The sequence below is a fragment of the Trifolium pratense genome, linkage group LG2 (genome assembly GCF_020283565.1).
Source record: "Trifolium pratense cultivar HEN17-A07 linkage group LG2, ARS_RC_1.1, whole genome shotgun sequence".
Lineage (NCBI taxonomy): Eukaryota > Viridiplantae > Streptophyta > Magnoliopsida > Fabales > Fabaceae > Trifolium > Trifolium pratense.
This window is the reverse complement of record NC_060060.1, coordinates 23,514,476-23,534,091: the sequence shown is the minus strand read 5'-3', so window position 1 is coordinate 23,534,091 and position 19,616 is coordinate 23,514,476. Positions and strand designations below refer to the sequence as shown.

The window sequence follows — 19,616 nt, the reverse complement described above, 5'->3', positions numbered from 1 at the left end:
TGAATATAGTATGACTCTGTCTATGGTTTCTCAATAAAAATAAATAAATAAATAAATAAATACTAGTATATTACTTGCACGTACACAATTGGGTTTATTTATTAACTAAATTTTAATCAAGTTAACAAATTTTTGTAGTGTAGTATTTTTTTATAGTAAATAAACATATATGCATGAAGCGTGCCTAAATTGATGTATGATATTTCTTCTAAGGTTGATTCATCATCCATTATTTTCTTCAAGCAGGTGGGGTTGGTTTATTTGCATAAATTAATATATGGTATTGGTAGTGGGAGTACATTTCATTATTTTGGGCTAGCAAACAAATATTATCGTTTTAAATTAGTATGGGCAAATGTGGGAACAAAAAAATAGATACTACTGGCAATCTCGATTTGTCCCTTCAATAGTAGAAAAATAAAATTACAGTTGTAACAGAAATAGAGACCAAAATATATCTATTTGTTTGTCTTAATTTTCGGTTGTCACAGGAAAAAAGACTCTCGCTAATTTGAAGTTTGGTCAAAAAATACATTATTTATTTCCGTGACCAAAATTCAATTAATAGAAAAATTGACTCAGGTTCAAATCTTAGATCTCCCACAAATTCATCTGAAAATGTAAACTTTTAGTCATTAGACTATTTGACAAAAAGAAAATCATTTCACTATATTTGATTAACATAAAGTTCACTGAAATCAAGTAAAAAAGAGAGATAATTTTTAACTTATATTTTTACACCTCAATGCATCCTAATAAACAAATCAATCGGAACAACCTATTTAGTTAGGCCATAATATTGACAACGCTACTTGTGTGTGTTTAGATTTATTGATATTTCAAGTGTGAGTTGAGTTCCACATTGAATGAAAAAATAGATGTTGAATACTTTACAAGTGAGATGATCCATAAACCTAATGTCTTAAGATTTTTGGTAGAAGTGTGATGTTTAACTCACTTGTGTAGTTGTTCAAGGTCTGATGTGATGATTCATGGACTCTCTCATAACCCAACGAGATTTGCGGTAAAAATAACAAAATCTAGGATTCGATCCTCAGCTTTATTGTAAATAAAAAGAAATTCAACAAAATTATAGTATTACGGTGATTCCGTCAAACTCATCACAGGTCTAAGCATATCTATCTATCTATCTATGTATCTATATATATATATATATGAACGTTTTTCTTCCAGTTTTGTTAGGAGCATTCAACACACTGACTCACTGATTCCAATTTCCAAACACTACCCTTTATAGGTAAACTGCTCAATAGGAATCAATCAATAATAACAAAGTCCGTTTCATTTCAATTCTCCAAAACGTGTCAAACATTATAACCATTAACCACTTCAAAACTGTTCATGGCTTTATGCTACAACAACAACAAAACCAAGTGAAAATAAAACATCCTCATTTCTTTGTTTTCTTAATCAAAATTCACACGTTGCTTTCTTTCTTTGTCCATGTGTGCAAAATCTTCTCCTACAATTTCGGTATTTTTTTTGGTCCAAATACAAATTATGCCTCAAAGTTCTCATTCTATAAGATGGAAAATGTGTCCCCTTTTCCACTATGAAGAATGTTAGATTTGATATTGGAATTTTCTCCTTGACCCATTTTTTCTCCATACTCTAAATTGGCCATGGAAAATTTTTGACATTTTTTTTTTTTAATTTTAAAGTTGAGTGGTATTTGAACGATGGGTCATGACTCATAAGACCATTTTTTAAGCTGAAGAAAAACCTTCACATTGGTTTCATCAATATGTTTGATTCTTTGAATGATTTTGTTCATGGAAACATGTCTTTGGCTTTTGATTCTTTGAGGGTTTTCATAAGCAATTATTTGTTCTATTCATTTGGATTGATCCTCAAATACTTCTTCAGGTTTGGTGAATTTTTTTTTTTCCTTTTGAGGTTTTATGTATTTATTTATTTATTTATTATGAGTGCATGAAAAATGAGTAATTTTGTTTGGTTGATTAATTTCAGGTTTCTTCATTTAGGAGATGCTAAAAAAGCTGTCATAAATTCACCATCACAACAACAACTAGTTGATGGAAATTTTCATGATTCTAAGGTTGATGGTTTCCCAGAAGAGTTGGCTAATTTTCTTTTTTGGAGTGAAGATTCTCATCAAGGTGAAACTGAGTGCTCTGTTTTCATGGATCATGTTCATGAAGAAAAAACAGAGTGCTCTGTTTTAAAGAATATTCACTCCAATTTTCTTGATGATAGTGTGAAAACAGAGGTTTATATGGACAACTCTGTTTCAAAGGAGATTGAATCAGTTTTCTTGGATAGTGAGTTTGAAAATTTTGTAGTTCATGAAGATTGCAAGGAAAATGGAGGAGAAAAAGAAGTGTTTGTTTCAAAAGAGAGTGAATCAAATTTTCAAGAAATTGAAAACAAGAATTTTGTTTCCATGGAGAATGGTTATGATCTATATAATGGTAGTATGAAGATAGATGAAGACAAGGAAGAAGAAAAAGAATTAGGAGATGATATATTGGAGATTGACTCTAATGTTCAAGAAGATGGATGCAAAATTGATGAAAATGAAACAGAGCACTCTGTTTTCGCCGAGAATGATGCAAATGAAGATGGTAAGAAAATAGAGGACTCTGTTTCTAAGGGCAGTGATTCTAATCTTCATGATGTTAGTATGAACAAAGATGAAATTGAAAAAGAGAACTTTGTTTTCGGCGATGAAATTTTCGATCTTCACCATGATAGTAAAATAGCAGAGGAAACAGAGCAAGAAACAGGGGACTCTGTTTTTGTGGATAGTGATACTATAAAAACAATCACAAGTAAGTATGAATTCTTTTCAGCAAAAGATATAAGTGTTTTCGTCGAAGAACCAACGACATTGAGATTCAGTTTTCGACAATTTTACACGAGTCCAGAAGTTTCATCCATTTCTAATAATGCATACAAAGAGTTTTCAAAGCTTGATTTAGAGAAAGACTTTGTAACTGAAAAAGAAGAAGGAAAAGAGGAATCTATTCATTCAAATGATGTTCCATTAGTGTTTGAGAGTGAAACGTTTGGTGTAACTGATTCATCTGATGAAGATTATTTCATTTTCAATGAAAATTCAGTTACATCTGATTCTGAGTCAGAATCATCTTGTTCAAGTGGTTTAATATGGAGCAACACCAATAACAAAATTGATGATTCATTTTCCTATCGGTTTCTTGGTAGCGAAAAATTTGAGTCGGAGATTCGAAAGTTGATGATGAGAGATGAAAAAGTAGAAGGTGTAGAAGAAAACCAATCTTCATTTGATGATAAAGTTTCAAAATTTGAAGTTCATGAAGCTGATTTTGAAAATGAGTATATAGAAATAGAACATGAAATGAAGGGTTTGAAATCATTTCAAGAACATGGTTTTGAAGTGAAAGATCAAAGAGAAGTTATGAAGAAAAGTGAAGAAGCTAAGTTGAATGAGTCAGAATCAGAATCTGATGAAGATGAATTTGAATGGGAGCATGAAGAAATAGTGGAACAATTGAAGTTAGAATTGAAGAATTCAAGACAAGGTGGACTTGCTACAATCATAGAAGAAGTTGAAGATGAAGAAGAACAAGATGAAAAAGAATCACCAAAAGTGTTTGAAGAATTCAAACCAATGAAAATTGAAGTGAAGTTATTAGAACACAAGGATCAAATGAATGAGATTGAAAAAGTTTACAAGAGCTATGCAGAGAAAATGAGGAAACTTGATATCTTGAATTATCAAACCATGCATGCATTAGGTAAGAATTAAATTAGCTTCATTTTTTTTGTTAATTTCTTGCCATGGAACATTTTAAATTTATGCAATATCATATTTGTTAGAGTAAATTTTTTAGCATGATGCTTAAAATTTACAACATGAAGTCATGAGTCTTTACCATAATGATCATATATGCTTAATTTTAAGTTCTATTTTCCACACTTAAAAAATTGCATATTGAAATCTTTTTTAGTCTAAGGTTATTTTTGGATGAACAACTTAAGCATGACAAGCTTATAAAAGAAGTTATAAGTCATTTTCATAAAAAAAATTGAAACGGCAAAGTTAGTAATTAGTTATTAATGTTAGTTTTTTCATTAATCTTTACTTCTTTCACTCTTAGCTCAAACCGGTTCAGCTACTCTCCCTACCCCAATTATTTTCGTAAGATATTACAGTGACTTATAAAAATAAGCTTAAAAATAGTTTATTGACATGTAAATCAATTTGGAGGATTTATTAAAACAAATCAATTTTAGTATAGTGGGCCATTACTCATCTCACTCACACCCAACATATTTTGCTAATTATGTGCACATAAAGTTATCTTGTTTATTTATTCAATTCAATAATTAAGCTAGAGATAGTGACAAATCTACATCATGGATTTAAATTCAAGTTTCTAGTAATCTTTTTCCTATTCTTCATAGGTCTACTTTATAAAGACATCAAAATCAGTGACTAAGATTTGTTCTCTTTTTTTTTTCCTCCTAATATTCAAAGCACTCAATAAAGTTGAATAAAGAACCTTCAATATTACTTTAAAAAAGTTTTAATTGGGATTTGTTTCTAATATTATACTCTAAGCAAAGAAGACTTATTTATTTAGCACTAAGCAAATTAATCATCATGTTTTCCCTTTGATTATTATAACTAACTCATTCCACTTTACCCTTAATTGTAGGTCTACTTCAACTAAAAGACCCTCTTAAATTAATTTCAATACCAAAATCCACCATCTCAAATGCAATAATCTCTCAAAATTTGTGGCCAAGAAAATCAACAAAGATCACATCTGACCCATTTCTAAAACTTGTTCATCAACTTCATAGAGATTTGGAATTGGTATATGTTGGACAAATTTGCCTCTCATGGGAAATTCTATGTTGGCTACACATGAAAGCCATTGAGTTACAACAATATGATTCAAAAGGGTCTCATAGGTATAACCATGTTGCTGGTGAATTTCAACTTTTTCAAGTATTGATGCAAAGGTTCATAGAGAATGAGCCATTTCAAGGTGGACCAAGGATTCAAAATTATGTAAAGAATCGTTGTGTGATTAGAAACCTACTTCATGTTCCAGCTATAAAAGGTGACACATTTATTTCGTTGAATATATTTTTAGTCCCTAATTTCATGTTATATAGTTTATCTTCTACATATATTTTCATTCATGTTTAGTCTTCAATTTGGTGATTTCGAAGACTAAGTATACATGACAATTTTCACAACCAAAACAAAAACTAAACATGGCCATAAAACCCTTTTGTATCGACTATGCTTGGATTCGATTTATTTAGACTGAATCACTAGCTTATAGCAGATAACTTATAGCATTTAAGTTTCACTAGCTTATGACATTTTTAAGATGCTACTTACCTTATAACATTGAATGAGTTCTAAGTTGACAACATATATGTATAACTGAAAGTAATCTTCATCTTACAAATCGATTTTGTAAGAATGAGTCAGACTCGATCTAATTTTTAAGAACTTATAAAAACTTTTTTTTTGCGCATAGCAAACCTCGAGTGAGATGCTAATTTTTTTTCTTTATGTGAATGTGATTCTTAGATGATAGTAAAGGGGGTGAGGAGGATCCTACTGCAAGTGGAAGATTGCAAGATATCATCAAGGAATCAATGCGGGTGTTTTGGGAATTTGTCCGAACAGATAATAAAGATAATGGGAATGTGATTTCTAAGGAAATTGGAAGTGATCTTAAAGACCCTGCAATTTCAAATCTTCTAGTGGACATTCGAACACAACTATTGAAGGTTAGATTTCTACTTAGATTACCACTTTTTGTGTTGACACACTTGCATGCTTTTCATTGTGTGTTTGCATAAGCTTGAGGTTCTACAAATTTAGTTTTAAATGATTAGATTTTGCAAACTAATTTTAGTGACCTACTCTCTCTCTAATTTCAAATATAAGAAAAAAATAATTTTTTAGATTCATTGATACTCAATGAAATCGGAGGCTGACATTGAACTGAACCAACTTGAAAATGGTTTGAGATTCAATTCAATAATTTTATTGTCACAAACTCGTGTTGAATTTCGAGCCGAGCTAATTATTATCGAGTTGAGCCGAACTAAACTCAAGTTTGACTCAGCTCGACTCATTTCCAAGCCTTACCGAAGGGAGTAAGGTCTTACTACAAATTGTATCAATTATTCTCTCGTAATTTTATAGTCCCTAATCTTGTGTTACATGTTGCAGAAGGAGAGAAAGCTGAAGGACATAGTAAGAAGTGGGAATTGCATAGTGAAAAAGTTCCAAAAGCACCATGAGGATCAACTTGATCACGAGCAATTAGTTGCTCAAGTTGGGTTGAAATTGATTTCAAGGGTGATAAACATGTCACAATTAAGAAAAGAACAAGTACTATGGTGTAGTGAAAAGTTGAACGGAATTAAATTTTTAAGCAGGAAGATTGTTCATGTGGAACCTTCTTTTTTGCTTTTTCCATGTTGATTAATTCAACCAATTTAGAGATATACTTTTTTTTTTTTACATAAAATGATATATACTAGCTTATACAGAAATTGAAGAGTCTTTATAAAATTCCCAGCTTTTGTATATATGCATATAGAACTATAGAAGGTCCTTGCTCATACATCATAGTTATTGTCTAATAAAAGTGCAAACTTTTTTTGTGTTAATTGGGAACAAGTTTGGCCAGCTCAATAAATGTATGAACCTATTATTGGCTTGTAGTAACTTATTAATGTTATTCCATGAAGTATTATCACATTCACTTAAAAAGGACTTATCTATTTGTACCAAAAAAAAAAAGGCCTTATCTCCTCAAAACAAAACAAAAAAGTTTAGGGCGAGAATGCAACTTGTGTTTAATAGATTCTTTAACAGAGATTAATCATCGCTAAATGTGGCAGTCAACAATTTAGGGGTGTATGTGGGTTGGGTTGGACCGGATTTGGCCTAATCCATTACCCAACCCGTTCAATATTCATTGAGTTGAGTTCATCATCAAACCCGCGCTTTCACTATCAAATCCGAACCATTCAGTTATTAATGGGTTGGGTTCGCGTGTTGTTCATAAAATCAAAAATAATTTTTTTTATAGAAAAATTACATTTTTTAAAAACTTTTAAAAAAACCTATAATACAATATAACACAATTGTGACATATTTTTAGCAATTAAATTAAATAAAACACAATCCCCGTGAGCTTAGTTCAGTTGGTAGGGACATCGTACTATATGTGCAGGAGCTCGGGTTCGAACCCGGGATACTCTACTTATTCACCTTTAAGGTGAATTTTCTAGCCAGTAGACTACTTGATAAAAAAAATTAAATAAAACACACTCATTTAACTTCAAATAATATAACACTTAATAAAATAAATAAGAGTGGCAAATTTTCACATAACACATCATTTCCATGACCGGGTTGGGTACACCGGTAGACATATTCAAAAATTCAAATCCAATACTCGAACTGATTACTTGCTAGTATGGTGGGTTGGGTCAGGTTCTACCCGCGAATGAACGGGTTCAAGTAAATAATGGATTGGGTCGGTAGATTCGCAGATTGACCCGCACCCATGAACCCATCTAGTCATAATTTTGTACCGGTAACATGATAATAAAAAAATAGTCAATCAACTTAAAAACATATCAATCAATATTTTAAAGAAGTGTTTTTAGGGCATATGTTAAGGCATCAACTTAATAAGGAAAATATTGAAGAACATAGTGTAATAAATTTAAAAATATATTTGTTCCTTTTGTTTTCCATTTAATAAGGAAAATGTTGAATACCATGTTGTACTTAATGCTAAATTATAATAAGTATAAAAAATGTCAAAATTGCTAGTGTCGGATGTCAGGACAAGAGTTCGAACCCTGATCATTCCACTTTGTGTGTGTGAGTTTTCAATGGCTTTATCATTTTGTCTATAAAAATATATATATAACAAGTATGATACATTTATTAATGAATTGCAACTAAACTCGATTTTTGTTCTTTTTGTTTTCCATGTTATAAAACCAAAAAATAGTAGTAAAACTTTATTATTAGAGTCATGCTAACTTAAAAGGAACAAAAACTGAGTTACAGTTGCAATTCATTAATAATATAATCGACAGTAATACTGTAAACTGTAAAGTTCGAGTTCATGTTGAAATTCATTATTGATGTTATACTTTAGTAATACTACAAAATTGGTTTTTGTTTCCTTTTGATGATGTATAATCTTTTCTTTCTTGCGGCAACTTTGTGTGATCTTGGGCAAGAAGTTTGAAAAGTTTCTTAGTTATTTGGTTTATCTCATCATCGTTCTCATTGTTAACGGATATCCTTATGTGCTTTTTAAAAAGTTCATATAGTATTCATTAGGTCGCTTGTGCTTATCAAAGCTGAAGTTTTTGTCCACACTTATGGAAGTACTGGTTTTGGAACAATTTGTCGGTTATGAAACTTGAAATGGCTAACAGTTTGACATATTCTTTTGTTAATGACATCATCCTTATATAAAAATGTAAGGTTAATATTTCCCAAAATCATTACACCATCAAAATTTTGTTCACAATTTGTGTTTGTTGTCTTACATTTCCCCCTTAAATAACTAAATAAGTTTATTCATGCTCTTCAACCACATCAGATGGTTGGCAAGTTTTTGTAAGAGGATTATCATTCGGAGTTTTTGTGCCTAAAACATTTTGTTCATGCTTTTCAACCACAATTAGGAATGACAATGGGTAGGGTACTATAGTACCCATCCTCATACCCGCAGTTTGAAAAAATATTCGTACTCATCCCCATATCCTCATCCCCATATCTGCGTGGGTAACAACTTTTGTACCCGTCCCCATACCCTATGGGTACCTAAGTACACATACCCTACCCGTTACCCGCATTTTTGCTAAAAATAAATTGATCAATTATAAAATATCATATCGTTTTAATAATTTTTTTTTTAAGATTTTAACGTTGACTCATGAAAATTATAAAGCAATTTTTTACTAATCTCATGTTAAAGTTCATTTCATTGTTGACATATTCCAATTGTGTTTGTCATTGTATTATGTTATTAATAAACATTTTTATTAAAAATGCGTAATAGTTTAATAGTGTTTTAGTTTTTTTTTTTAAAAAATTGATATACATATGTTATTGTATAATAATATATATAAAATAAATAAATATTTATTATGTGGGTATATGGGACAGGGTGGGTACTAATGTAGTCGTACCCGCACTCATACCCGTTCATTTTTGTGTGTAATTACTCATACTCGTGGTTGTACCCAAAATGCGAGTTTTTACTCTACCCGTTATAGGTATTTTTTGCGGGTGTCCATTGAGTATGGGTCAAATTGTCATCCCTAAGGGTTGACAAGTTTGTGAGGGAGAAATATCATTCATAGTTTTTATGTTGAAATCATTTGAACACATTACAACTTCTAACATCTTAAGGAATGGAAACATAATGATTTTCAAATCTTGATATTGAGATGAATAATAGTCAACAACAAAAGTTTTAGGGTTAATACGCGTTTACCCCTTGTAATATTAGCGAATTTTGATTTACCCTCTATAAAAAAAATATTCTTCCCTCATAACGTAAAGATTCCATCATTTTAACCCCTCAATAGACAACTATGACTTGAAATCTTTATTTTTGATGACGTGTCAAGCTTAGTTGAAATTCTAATTTCTTTTCGATTAATTTTTAATGCCACTTGAAATTGTTTTATAAAAACATAATTTTCTTAAAAAAAAAATCGATTTTAAAGAATATCATCAACAACAATACCAACAACAACATCATTAACATTACCAACAACAACATCAAACACAACAACAACATCACGTACGACGCCGTTGAACAAAGTTTTGCTTGTCTTCAAGGTTCGTTTACTATAAATAAAAAATTGTAGTCAATGAACCTAAAACGTAATTTTTCAAATTATGTACTATTATTACACGCCATTTTTATCACTTTTCAAGTGCCACATAATTTTTCTGTTAAAAAACAAATCACACACACTTCATCTGATAATTTGCAATGTAAAACAAAATGGAAACATGTGAGAGAGAGAAAAATGGAATTAATTGATTTTTTGATGAATTCCACCACTAATACGAGCCTTTTGTAGGGTATACACCAAGCTATTTAAACATTTTCAGAAGGTTATTCGGTTACCTGTTGCGTTAAAAACACACTTAGAGCAAGTGTACTCTAGCGCAGAAGTAGTATAAAAGATTATCGTATCCACAGGGATTAATTAACAATTACCAAACTAGTTAAGATTATTTATTATTTAGACTAATCGATGATTTCATTGTTTATAGTAGCTAAATAAGTAAATAGAAAGTAATAACGAATAAGAACAAAAGTGAAAGTTGTGATTCAAAATAGAGAGGTCTAGGGTCATGGTTTCACTCACAATCATTGATTCCCTATGTCTAGTTCCACTTGAATTCCATTATTTTAACTCAATTACCAATCCCTTTACTAAAACTATTAATCCGTTTGGTCATTCGTGATTAATATTCTTTTTCCTAAATTAACCCCTTGTTTGGTCATGCAAAGAGTTTAAATTCAAGAAAAGCATAAAGTGCAAAAAGGTTGAATGATTAGAAGACTAAGATTAAGGTTTGGTCATGCAATAATCTAAGTCTCATTTATCCTATAGGTCCACCAATTAACTGCAGTACGGTCGCTGATCAATCAATTGATTATAAACATTCACAGGTTGATCATTCCTAATCATGTGATAAAATCAATAGGATAAAATTAATTGAACTAAAAATAGAAATCCAAACAAGAAACTAGAACATAAAACTAAGACATAGTATAAGGAATTTCAATTACAAGATCTACCATAAACCCTAGAAGAGTATTTAGCTACATATAATCATGAAGAACACTAAAAGATTCATGAAATTAAGAGAAGAGAATAACCCAAAAATGCTTCAATTGTTGTTGGTATTCTCCTCTATGTTCTTCAATCTCTGCCTCTCAAAAATATGTCTTCTATGTACAACGTGCTTGCAGAACAGAAGAAAAGCGTGATCTCCAGTGTTCACCAAAGAGCTCTATTTATACTCTGCCTTCCAATTGCTTAGCCGCCTTCGCAAATCTTCAACATTAAGTCTTGTATCACCGCTAATCAACTTGATTTAAGCTTGTCAGACCTTTTCAACTTGCCATCCCTTTGTGTTGTGCTGCTGGTAGAAGACAAATTGTTTTCTTATGCCTTAAGTTCTTATTTCATAAGCCTTTTCTATAGCCTTTTCTATTTCCTTTTTACCAATGTCCACCAGAGTGTAGAAGCTCTCATTCAATTAATTGGGCCATCGTATGCATCATTCGGGCTTCCCATTATATCTACACAAATATATATTTAAGTGACTAATATTAATAATAATTAGTAATATATATACTAATAATAGTTAGTAATAATAAATACTTAAGTGAAGCTAGTAATTTATATAATAATAAGTAATTATACTAAAATACCACAAAAAGTATCTATATATAATACACTAAATTGGAGTTTATCAACTCCCCCACACTTAACCTTTGCTTGTCCTCAAGCAAACTTCCTAGCTCAATACATTTTCAAATAGCCAAATAAGAGACCAAAAATCATAAACAACAATGACAGACAATATAAAATATATGGAGTGTCAAAAGGTTGCCCAATTAGAGTCTTATATGTCCATGAAGACTACCTTTAAATGAACAGGAGCGCTCTCTCACAATCTCTCTTAAGTGTTTAGGGACTTTGGAAAATAAGCACTCAAGTTTCCACAAAATGCACATTACCATAGGCTTGTAATTTGACCAAATCTCCACTAAATAGTCCATATGCATGCAAAAGATGGGGTCTTACGGGTTGTAACGGGGCCATGGTTAATTCGTGCAAGGTGGGATATAAGAAGAAATGGATAATCAAAGGGGTAAAAATACAAGAAACAAATAGCAACATTTGAAACCAAAATGGAGCTCCTATATATACTTTTAACTGTTGCTTCAAACTCCAAATCAACCCCTCTTCCTTTCTTTTCTACAAAAATGTGCTCTTTCAATTTATTTTTTTTTTATTATTTTTTTTTTATTTTTTTATTTTTATTTTTTCTTTCTATCATGCTCATAAAACAATTGAGCAACTCAAACATGAAAATTCTTATTTCTTCTTCTTTTCTTTTTGGACTTTTTGTTTTGCAATTCTCATTCTTTTGAAAGAAATGTTCACTATAATGACACAACCTACTTCTTTTATTTCTTTCCTTCTTGCTCATCATACATATTTTCTTTTGACAGTAGCATGCACATACAATTGAACATCTCAAATATAGGAAATTTTCTTTTGAATAGTTACTCCACTTTCAATTTCAAATGGTTACCACAAAAAAAAACAATATACTTAATCATATCTAGGTACCAATGAATAAATAATCAATAGGCTCAAAGTGGGCAACTAAGGATGATTTTAAAACAACAAAATTAAAGGCCAAAAGAATACCTACAAAATGCCCCAACATTTTTCACATGATGCAGATCAATTTTCGCTTTAGCACGGTCACAATACAAGTTCTAGAATGTGACAAAATGGGAAACACACTCACACAAAAAGAAGGGGTCAAAACATATACTTAACAAGTAATCCCCTTTATAAAGGCTCAAATCTCACATATAGAAGTTGGTTCACAAAAAGATAGTCAAGACGAACCATTATGCTAATTATTAGCTACCTAAAGACAACCCCATTATCTCAATTGAACAAGTCTGTCAAATAAAATTTTCAAAGGCATAATCTCTATTTTTCAATTGTTCAGCATAATTTCAATCAAAACAAGCCAGAAAAATGCAATCAACTAGAACTAGCAAATGTCAAGTGCCAAAATATAGACCCTCCCCCACACTAGTTCAGAACATGGTCAAAATTCAAAACAAAATATTCAACTAGACACAAAAGTAAATAAGTGAGAGAGAGTAAAAGTAGCTTCCCTGAGAAAGCTTTCAACCATTGAGGCGAGCGACATATCTCACTTGGAGCAACCCTTCATCATAATGTTTTGCAACTGCCCATTAACTTTGAAAGTAGTGTCATCTTCTTTAGAAACCTCAAGTGCTCCGTGAGGAAGAACTCCAGTGACAGTGTAACGTCTGAACCATCTTGAGTGCAACATTTCGGGATAAAGATGCTGATTTTCTTCAAAATAAAATTAAACATACCAACATAATAAAAATATAATAAACTAAAATATAAAACAATAAACACGGGTTGCCTCCCGCGAAGCGCTTATTTAACGTCCTGAGCTTGACGAGAGCCAAATAATCAATCAGGTGGCTCTCCAAGGGCAAATTTCACCTTTAATGCATTGCCCCTTCTTAACTTTCTAATCATGTGGTTCATATTATTCTTTCTTTTTCCATGTGGTGGATGAGCTTCAAAAAAAAGTGAAGTTTTCACTTCCATAACATCCACCATTATGCTAGGATCCTGCAAAATAAGAGTCTTTTCCAAAGGGTCCTGCATCCTTAAATCACTAAAATTATTAGTAATAACCAGATTGTCAAAATAGGAAGAAATAAAATGAGAGAATTTTTCAACAGAATTTAAAGCTTTCAAAACATCATCTTCCTTACCATGCCTTAAGCTTACCTTTCCCTTTTGAACCTCAATTACCACATCACCAATGGTTACTAGAGTTTGACCCAAAATGATCGGGGCTTCTAGACTTTCTTTTTTGTCTTGAACCACAAGGTATTTTTCTTCACAATTGCTCTCTTCAGTAAGAGCTTGTTCACATCCTACTGATACAAGTCCCTCATGTTCAAGCTTTTCATTTAAGTCTACACCACTAATGAGAGTGACATTTTCGTATTCTTCCTCTTGTTTGGGCTCAACATGTGTGGATATTGAGTCTTGAGGTTTTTGAGATAACTCAGTAAGAGTGTTTTGGTTCAAGGTTGTAAGTGTCTCATTAACATATGGCTCTTCCGCTTGTTCTGGACACCAACGTCTCAAGCAAGGTGGTATGTAATTAATGTCCCTCTTGAAAGGGTGAGGATCATGTTGCTCCTGCGACCAACGTCGCAGGCAAGGTGGTATATAGTTAATGTCCCGCTTGGGAGGGTGAGGATCATGTTGCTCCCCATTATGGACAATTTCACCATCATCCCATATACTTCTTGTCGGACATTCTTCACTTTCATGCCCCACTAAATCACAATGTTCACAAGGAAGAGAGGTATATATCCCAAATTGTCTTTTAAGAATTTCCAAATTAGCTATTATAGCATCCAATTTAGCTTCTATGATGTAATCTCTCATTGTTTTTCTCTCAGCCATGACTTTTTCTTTTCCTGCAAAATACAATCAACTACAAACAGGCTCTTGAGAGCAGGTGAGTACGCAGAAGTGATATTAAGAATGGAAAATAACAAAATAAATAGACAAAAACTGTACAATGTCTAAATTAATAAAAAAAATCTTTTTCGTCTAATATTGTTGAATTAATCCCCGGCAACGGCGCCAAAAACTTGTTGCGTTAAAAACACACTTAGAGCAAGTGTACTCTAGCGCAGAAGTAGTATAAAAGATTATCGTATCCACAGGGATTAATTAACAATTACCAAACTAGTTAAGATTATTTATTATTTAGACTAATCGATGATTTCATTGTTTATAGTAGCTAAATAAGTAAATAGAAAGTAATAACGAATAAGAACAAAAGTAAAAGTTGTGATTCAAAATAGAGAGGTCTAGGGTCATGGTTTCACTCACAATCATTGATTCCCTATGTCTAGTTCCACTTGAATTCCATTATTTTAACTCAATTACCAATCCCTTTACTAAAACTATTAATCCGTTTGGTCATTCGTGATTAATATTCTTTTTCCTAAATTAACCCCTTGTTTGGTCATGCAAAGAGTTTAAATTCAAGAAAAGCATAAAGTGCAAAAAGGTTGAATGATTAGAAGACTAAGATTAAGGTTTGGTCATGCAATAATCTAAGTCTCATTTATCCTATAGGTCCACCAATTAACTGCAGTACGGTCGCTGATCAATCAATTGATTATAAACATTCACAGGTTGATCATTCCTAATCATGTGATAAAATCAATAGGATAAAATTAATTGAACTAAAAATAGAAATCCAAACAAGAAACTAGAACATAAAACTAAGACATAGTATAAGGAATTTCAATTACAAGATCTACCATAAACCCTAGAAGAGTATTTAGCTACATATAATCATGAAGAACACTAAAAGATTCATGAAATTAAGAGAAGAGAATAACCCAAAAATGCTTCAATTGTTGTTGGTATTCTCCTCTATGTTCTTCAATCTCTGCCTCTCAAAAATATGTCTTCTATGTACAACGTGCTTGCAGAACAGAAGAAAAGCGTGATCTCCAGTGTTCACCAAAGAGCTCTATTTATACTCTGCCTTCCAATTGCTTAGCCGCCTTCGCAAATCTTCAACATTAAGTCTTGTATCACCGCTAATCAACTTGATTTAAGCTTGTCAGACCTTTTCAACTTGCCATCCCTTTGTGTTGTGCTGCTGGTAGAAGACAAATTGTTTTCTTATGCCTTAAGTTCTTATTTCATAAGCCTTTTCTATAGCCTTTTCTATTTCCTTTTTACCAATGTCCACCAGAGTGTAGAAGCTCTCATTCAATTAATTGGGCCATCGTATGCATCATTCGGGCTTCCCATTATATCTACACAAATATATATTTAAGTGACTAATATTAATAATAATTAGTAATATATATACTAATAATAGTTAGTAATAATAAATACTTAAGTGAAGCTAGTAATTTATATAATAATAAGTAATTATACTAAAATACCACAAAAAGTATCTATATATAATACACTAAATTGGAGTTTATCATTACCCTCATAGTAGATTGTTGTTATTCAGTAACACTCCTAGAAAGAGCAAATAAAATCCTTAAAAATATAATTGATTACTTAAACCCAATTAGAGACTAAGCTGGTGGAGGTAACAATTTAGCTATAAAATAACTGGTTATAGTCGGAATAAGGAAACTAGATGAAATATGTTCTTTTTATACACATGTTTAATTAAAATTACTAATTTTATTTAACTTTGATTTCATATATGTTGCGGCGTGTGAATCTATTGCTTATTTGTTTACTAAAATAAGAAATGGTGCAGAAAATGTGATAGTCTCACCGCATGATATTTATGACAATTTGGTAATGGATCAAGAGAATGATAGAGTCTTCTTCAGACTTATGATTGAATTGTGGCAATTACTAAGATGTGTTCATTTTTTCTTCTAATTTCGCTCAATGCATTTATAGCCCGGTCCTTTGGATTTTCACCGATGGCATCAATTTCATCGATGAAAATTACACAAAGTGAACACTGCTTTGCATCCTTAAAAAAAGATTTCACCCATTTATCATCAATAGAACTTAGTTCATGCATACCTCTTGCATTGCATGGGAAAAAACGAAGCCCGGTCGTTTTAGTAATAATAACTCTTGCTTTTTTTGCCACTTAAAGGAAGCCCAACAAGCAAAATACTTAGGGGAAAATTGAAGAGAGAAAATTTTCAATGAAATTTTGGCGCTATCAACGACATATTTGACATGATGACGACGATGACGTGGAGGAGGATGGGTCTGTGAAGGTTGTGAGTGATTTGAAATAGAGGTTGCCGCTTCAAAATCGACTATTGAAGATGATGATTATGAGACTATATACAATGGAAAAAAAAAAACTCAACACTCACCTTTTTCACTTTTTACACTCCACGTCATCTTCTCTCTCTTCATAATCTGTCCAATGTTGAGCATATGTATCTCGTTCATCCTCAATAATCATGATTGGATTTGGGTAGTTGAAAGGGTAATTAGTAGAATTTTGGGTGTTAAAAAGGTTATTGTTGGGATCCATTTCACTAAAAAGATGTTTAGAGCTACAAACAAGAGTTTATTGAAGGCTAAATAAAAAAATTAGAAGGAAAAAATGATGAATTTTGGTGGAAAAAAAATAAAAAAAAATTAATTTACTACAAAATAATTGACCCCAAATAATAAAAATGAGATAAAAATCACAGAACCAATAATATGTTTTCAAGCGGAGGAAGGAGACTCACTCCCCTACCACTCCCCTACCATTCTTTGTTTCAACGTGTTGAATACATTCAACTTGTTTACATCCACATATTTTTCAACACATGGTTCAACACCCCTATTCATCCAACTATTGAAACCTTGTTTCAACAAGGCCATCGTAAATCGTTCGAGAAATTGTTTTATTATGAGCGAATTGGTTCATTTTTTTGTTAGTCATTTCTAAGTTTTTTACTTTTTACAGGTTAATATTTGAGAAATTAAGAAGAAAAGAAAGACAAACACACAATATTTAATGATTTTTTTTAATTTTTTATTTAGCTATTATCCATTGTGGTCGCATGACAAGAATGCCACGTCATTAAAAATTGCTTAAAAAATCAGAAAGGGGTAAAAATCAGTCAAAAAAGAATTTTATGAGGTTAAAATTGCAAAATTGAGAAACCCAGACACCTAAAAGCATAATTATTAATTAAGCCTTAAAATAATACACATAGCAGACATCCAACGGTGAATGATGAATGCGTATTTAACACCGTTAGATCTAGGGTATCAAATAGAATCGCTCGCTTTTATATGTGACTACGGCGCATAGTTTTGTTTCTCTGAAAACCCTAGCAAAGTTTTAGCGAGACGCAGCAAAAGCTTGATCGAAGATGGTTCAGCGTCTCACCTATCGCAGGCGTCATAGCTACGCAACCAAATCTAATCAACACAGGGTTGTTAAAACCCCTGGTAATTTCACTCCCAAATTCTCAATCTCAGATTTCGTTTCGTTTCATGAATTTGGTTTTGATTTTGATTTTGTGTTTTGAAAATGTAGGTGGTAAGCTTGTTTATCAAACTACCAAAAAGAGAGCTAGTGGACCTAAGTGCCCTGTTACTGGCAAGAGAATTCAAGGAGTATGCATTTTATTCCTCTTCTTTTTTTTTCGATTTGAAATGTTTTTTTATTTGTGTTTGTGTAATTTTATATGTGTTTTTTTATTGCTCTTAATTATTTTTGTTGTTTGTGTTACGTTGATTTGATACTTTGATGATTGTGATTATGCATGTTTCATTTGTGTGTGATTAGTTATGATAATTGATTAGTATGGTGTTTGATTAATTTGTGTTACTGAGCTGTGTGTAATTAAAGAAATGGGGAATTAGAAATTGGAAAATTTTCAAGTTCATGGATATGGATGTATTGTATGAAATAACAGATGTTACCATTTTTCATAGCTTAATGTTGTGATTTGTAGCGAATTGGATTTTTTGGTTGTATTTTAGCTGAATTGACATGATTATCTAACTTGGATAATGCTTGCAACTTACTGCAACCTGGAGTTTGATATGTTTTGTTATCTTTTGTTTGATTTGTTTTCCTACCTTTCAAACTTGTAAATGTGGTTATGAGTGTTTGGTTAACAACTAGTTTTTGTTTATGATGTTGATTTCTTCTATCTTTTAGACACTGACTAGAAAAATTATGCACATCTTTGGCTTTCAACACAAACCTTGATTAATCATATATATTAGATATTAGATATAATTGGAATACTTAATTACATTGTGAATAGCATTTCCATTGTCATGGTAAAAGTTTGAGATTCTTTATAGATATGTACATGCCTTCATTCCTGTATCCTTAACAAGGTTGAGAGGCAAAGAATACCTTTATTTTAATTAATATTACTGGGGTTTCTAACATATACATTTGGAAAATTAAACTTGATAGTATTTTTTCTTTCCATTGCCTTTGAATGACTCGTGAGCACCTTGTTTCCAGAAAAAATATAAACATTGAACAGTCTTTGCTTTCTCTGTCAGCATAGCATTGAATGAACCTATGATGCTAAATGTATTTTCTATTATGTGTGATTTTCCTCAGTGATATGTTTTCATTATTTGGAGGCATACTATGTTTCTTGCTTTTGGTCATCCAATGATATTTTGATCGTTCAAGATTATTAATGTTATATACACTTGACAATTGCAGATTCCACACTTGAGGCCTACAGAGTACAAGAGATCAAGGTTGCCTAGAAACCGTAGGACTGTTAACCGTGCATATGGCGGAGTTTTGTCTGGAGGTGCTGTTCGGGAAAGGTTTGTATGCTGCTCACCTTTTAAAGGCTGTTATAACTTTCACAGTTATTTATTTGGTTAAATTGCGGGTGTAATTTGATTATATTTGTCTCTTGTTCTATAGGATCATCAGGGCTTTCTTGGTTGAAGAGCAAAAGATAGTGAAGAAGGTCCTCAAAATTCAGAAGGCAAAGGAAAAGCTTGCCACAAAGGCATGATTTTGGAGCAAAGCGTGAGATACAGATCTTTTTGGAGGACTCTTAGATTTGGGTGATTATAGTAAATCACAAATTTTATTAGTTTTTCCCTTGTTAATTGTGTTTAATTGGCTTTGTTTGAACTCATTCCAGAGCTATTGTTAACATTGTCTACTATTCCATTGTGATACAGTTTTGTTTATCTCAATTTTCTTGATGCTTTATTGCCACTTCCAT

At 31.7% G+C, this 19,616-nt stretch overlaps 3 protein-coding genes across 3 annotated transcripts; 2 read left to right on the top strand and 1 right to left on the bottom strand.

Moving 5' to 3' along the window:
* Positions 1 to 1,178: 1,178 nt before the first annotated feature.
* LOC123905005 lies at positions 1,179 to 6,767 on the top strand. Its single transcript, XM_045954607.1, has 5 exons — positions 1,179 to 1,887; positions 1,993 to 3,761; positions 4,686 to 5,096; positions 5,579 to 5,781; positions 6,230 to 6,767. The coding sequence occupies exons 1-5, from the start codon at positions 1,766 to 1,768 to the stop codon at positions 6,482 to 6,484; spliced, it is 2,760 nt and encodes a 919-aa protein (XP_045810563.1). The 5' UTR covers positions 1,179 to 1,765; the 3' UTR covers positions 6,485 to 6,767.
* A 4,044-nt stretch (positions 6,768 to 10,811) lies between these two features.
* On the bottom strand, positions 10,812 to 14,721 carry LOC123905006. Its single transcript, XM_045954608.1, has 2 exons — positions 14,139 to 14,721; positions 10,812 to 14,066 (listed from the first exon to the last, which is right to left on the bottom strand). The coding sequence occupies exons 1-2, from the start codon at positions 14,341 to 14,343 to the stop codon at positions 13,327 to 13,329; spliced, it is 945 nt and encodes a 314-aa protein (XP_045810564.1). The 5' UTR covers positions 14,344 to 14,721; the 3' UTR covers positions 10,812 to 13,326.
* A 2,965-nt stretch (positions 14,722 to 17,686) lies between these two features.
* LOC123905017 (60S ribosomal protein L34) lies at positions 17,687 to 19,609 on the top strand. The gene is made up of 4 exons (XM_045954625.1): positions 17,687 to 17,847; positions 17,936 to 18,015; positions 19,094 to 19,203; positions 19,307 to 19,609. The coding sequence occupies exons 1-4, from the start codon at positions 17,769 to 17,771 to the stop codon at positions 19,398 to 19,400; spliced, it is 363 nt and encodes a 120-aa protein (XP_045810581.1). The 5' UTR covers positions 17,687 to 17,768; the 3' UTR covers positions 19,401 to 19,609.
* Positions 19,610 to 19,616: the final 7 nt, after the last annotated feature.